The sequence below is a fragment of the Parasteatoda tepidariorum genome, chromosome X2, assembly GCF_043381705.1.
Source record: "Parasteatoda tepidariorum isolate YZ-2023 chromosome X2, CAS_Ptep_4.0, whole genome shotgun sequence".
NCBI lineage: Eukaryota > Metazoa > Arthropoda > Arachnida > Araneae > Theridiidae > Parasteatoda > Parasteatoda tepidariorum.
The window spans coordinates 17,911,572-17,913,981 of NC_092215.1; the positions used below are offsets into that span (position 1 = coordinate 17,911,572).

Below are 2,410 nucleotides of genomic sequence, written 5' to 3' on the forward strand. Positions count from 1 at the left end.
TTTGAAAATAATTCTTTCTAGTGGTAGCGAACCAAAGTAGAAATTTTTAAAGCAAATGGATCTCTCATAAAACTTTTATCAGAACTTAAGAATCTAGCCATATGGCCTGCACTTTTATAAGTAATAGTGGACAAGTTACGCTAAAATTAATTTTTTTTAAATATTAAGACATTAATTTTGCTACCGTCTGAAAAGAAGATTTCTGAAACTACGGAAATTCCGTAGCAGTTGGAGGGTATGTATATATATATATATAAATTAGTAGTAAGGAAGGCAACATTAGAAACGTCGAAACTATATAGCTTGATTAAACTTGAATGGGTTTCTAATTATTGCATTTGATTTGCTTTATCATACTTTCGGCAACCACCGGGTTCTTATTAGTTATTATTTATATTTCGATAAAGTTTTTCTCTCACTTAAATATTAATTTCCAATACCTAATGTGCATACTTTTTTAACCTCTTTATCTGTAAAGATTTTAGAAACAAATACTAAAGCTGGTAATTACTAGCCCTGGGTAATTACATGGCACCTTGTGCAGTACATAATTTAAAAGGAAATATTGTTTCAAATAATATATTTTGATTAGATTAATATATTAATTTAATTTTATAATTCTAATGTATGCTTCAAAGCAATTTGGTTTGGCCCAGATGTTATAGTTTGGAGAAATTATAATGAAATATCACAACTTTTAATGAACCTCTGTTATTTTTTAGGCCGAGAAGTTGACGATGAAGATTTGACTTCAATGCTTGCTGAAGCACCAGGACCTTTAAACTTTACAATGTTTCTCACTATCTTTGGCGAACGGATATCAGGCAAATATTTATTTCATTCAATAATAAGGACTTGAAATATTTAACTCTGAGTAATAGGAGTTTGAAATATATGATTTTGAAATTTATGATTTCAAATAATATTACATTAGGGGATATTATTTTGAGGACCAGCAATTTTGAAATAATTTTAGAGGACTGAAATATTCATATTAGAATACTTTCTTAATTATAGTGTTATTGAAAAAGGTGTTATTTAAAAAGTGTTATTTAACTTCCTATAGTTTGTCTATAGTAAGAACTCCTCTCGCCACGAAGTCTGAGGCCATCTGCTGTTTTGGAAACAATAAATAGCACATTTCAAAGAGGGAAGCTTCTTTCTTCGTTGATTCTCTTTATCTCACCGGCTCAAGCCAAAACCTGTCTTAAATGACTTGAAATAGTTAAACCTAGTTACCATAGTTACCACCACTGCTCCAGATGAATGGCTGGGGAAGTTCTATACATGGACAAACTATACTCTCAGTTTGATTCATGTAAATTATGTATGAGTAGATGGGACACTATTTCTAAAAGCATCAAGCTCGATTTTTAATATTGTGTCAACAGATTTGCCATGTTCTGTACATTAGGACATTCTGTTGTACATTAGGACATTGCAATCTCTTAAAACATTTACTGCTAAAAGAGAAACTGCTTCTGTAGAGTTGATAAAGAAGGGTTTTCCTATTTTTGTCCAATCTGTACGTTAGAGTAAGCTGCATTCATACAATAATAATCACTGTCTCACTGAGTTAGGGTTGCAGACAATATTTTCGACTTACATGTAGCAATTAATTTGGAACGTGGGAGTATAATTTTAATTGTCTCTTCTCAGTCAATTAACGCAATAAATTATGCACTTAGTAATTTTATATAAGTAATTTAATACGAATGTAGTTGTATTCTATATTATACTTACTTAATATTTATTATTTAAGTTTTTCAATATTAAGTTTCTTTCTTTTATTTAACTTGACTAATACTGATTTTTAAGACGCTGAAAATTTCTTTTAACGTAAATTACTAAGAAAGAAATATCTTTTTCAAAAATATAAAAGTAGACACATGTATAACAATTAATTACCATTTTAAAAATGCTCATTGCAAAATTGTAGTGGAGTAATTTTGTCAGAAAAATTCCATGGCAATTCTACAACACCAAGCACTATATTTCTCATGGTCTGACTAGGTTTTGAATCTGATTCTCACCTTGTCGAAAAATTAATGAACAAAAGATAATGTCAATTAGAGATAATAACAAGCTTTTAGTTTATATTTAACTTTAACTATCAGTGACTAAAAGTAAATTTAACTTTGCGTTTGCACCATTGGCAGATGAGTTGGGTCCAGATGAAAGAGACCTATTAAGAATCCTATGAACTACTTTAACCCTTTAGCGCAGATGGGACACCAATGCATATATTTTTTCTGATGCTCTATATTTATAGTTTATAGTCGCTCTGTAATTTGGTCACAATGAAGGAGATCTCTTATGAATTGTATTAATTACTTTATTCCTTTGGCTTAATTGGGACACGGAATTATATTTTTCTCTAGCTCTCTGAATATATATATATATATATATT

At 29.7% G+C, this 2,410-nt stretch overlaps 1 protein-coding gene across 2 annotated transcripts in view; it reads left to right on the forward strand.

Annotated features, from left to right (window-relative positions):
* Nucleotides 1-2,410, forward strand: part of LOC107443858 (myosin regulatory light chain 12A) — a 19,161-nt gene that overhangs the window by 8,301 nt on the left and 8,450 nt on the right. For both annotated transcript variants that reach the window (XM_043042055.2, XM_071188188.1), the window contains exon 4: nt 723-824. In XM_043042055.2, coding sequence (XP_042897989.1) covers nt 723-824 — 102 coding nt within the window. The remainder of the gene's footprint in view (nt 1-722; nt 825-2,410) is intronic.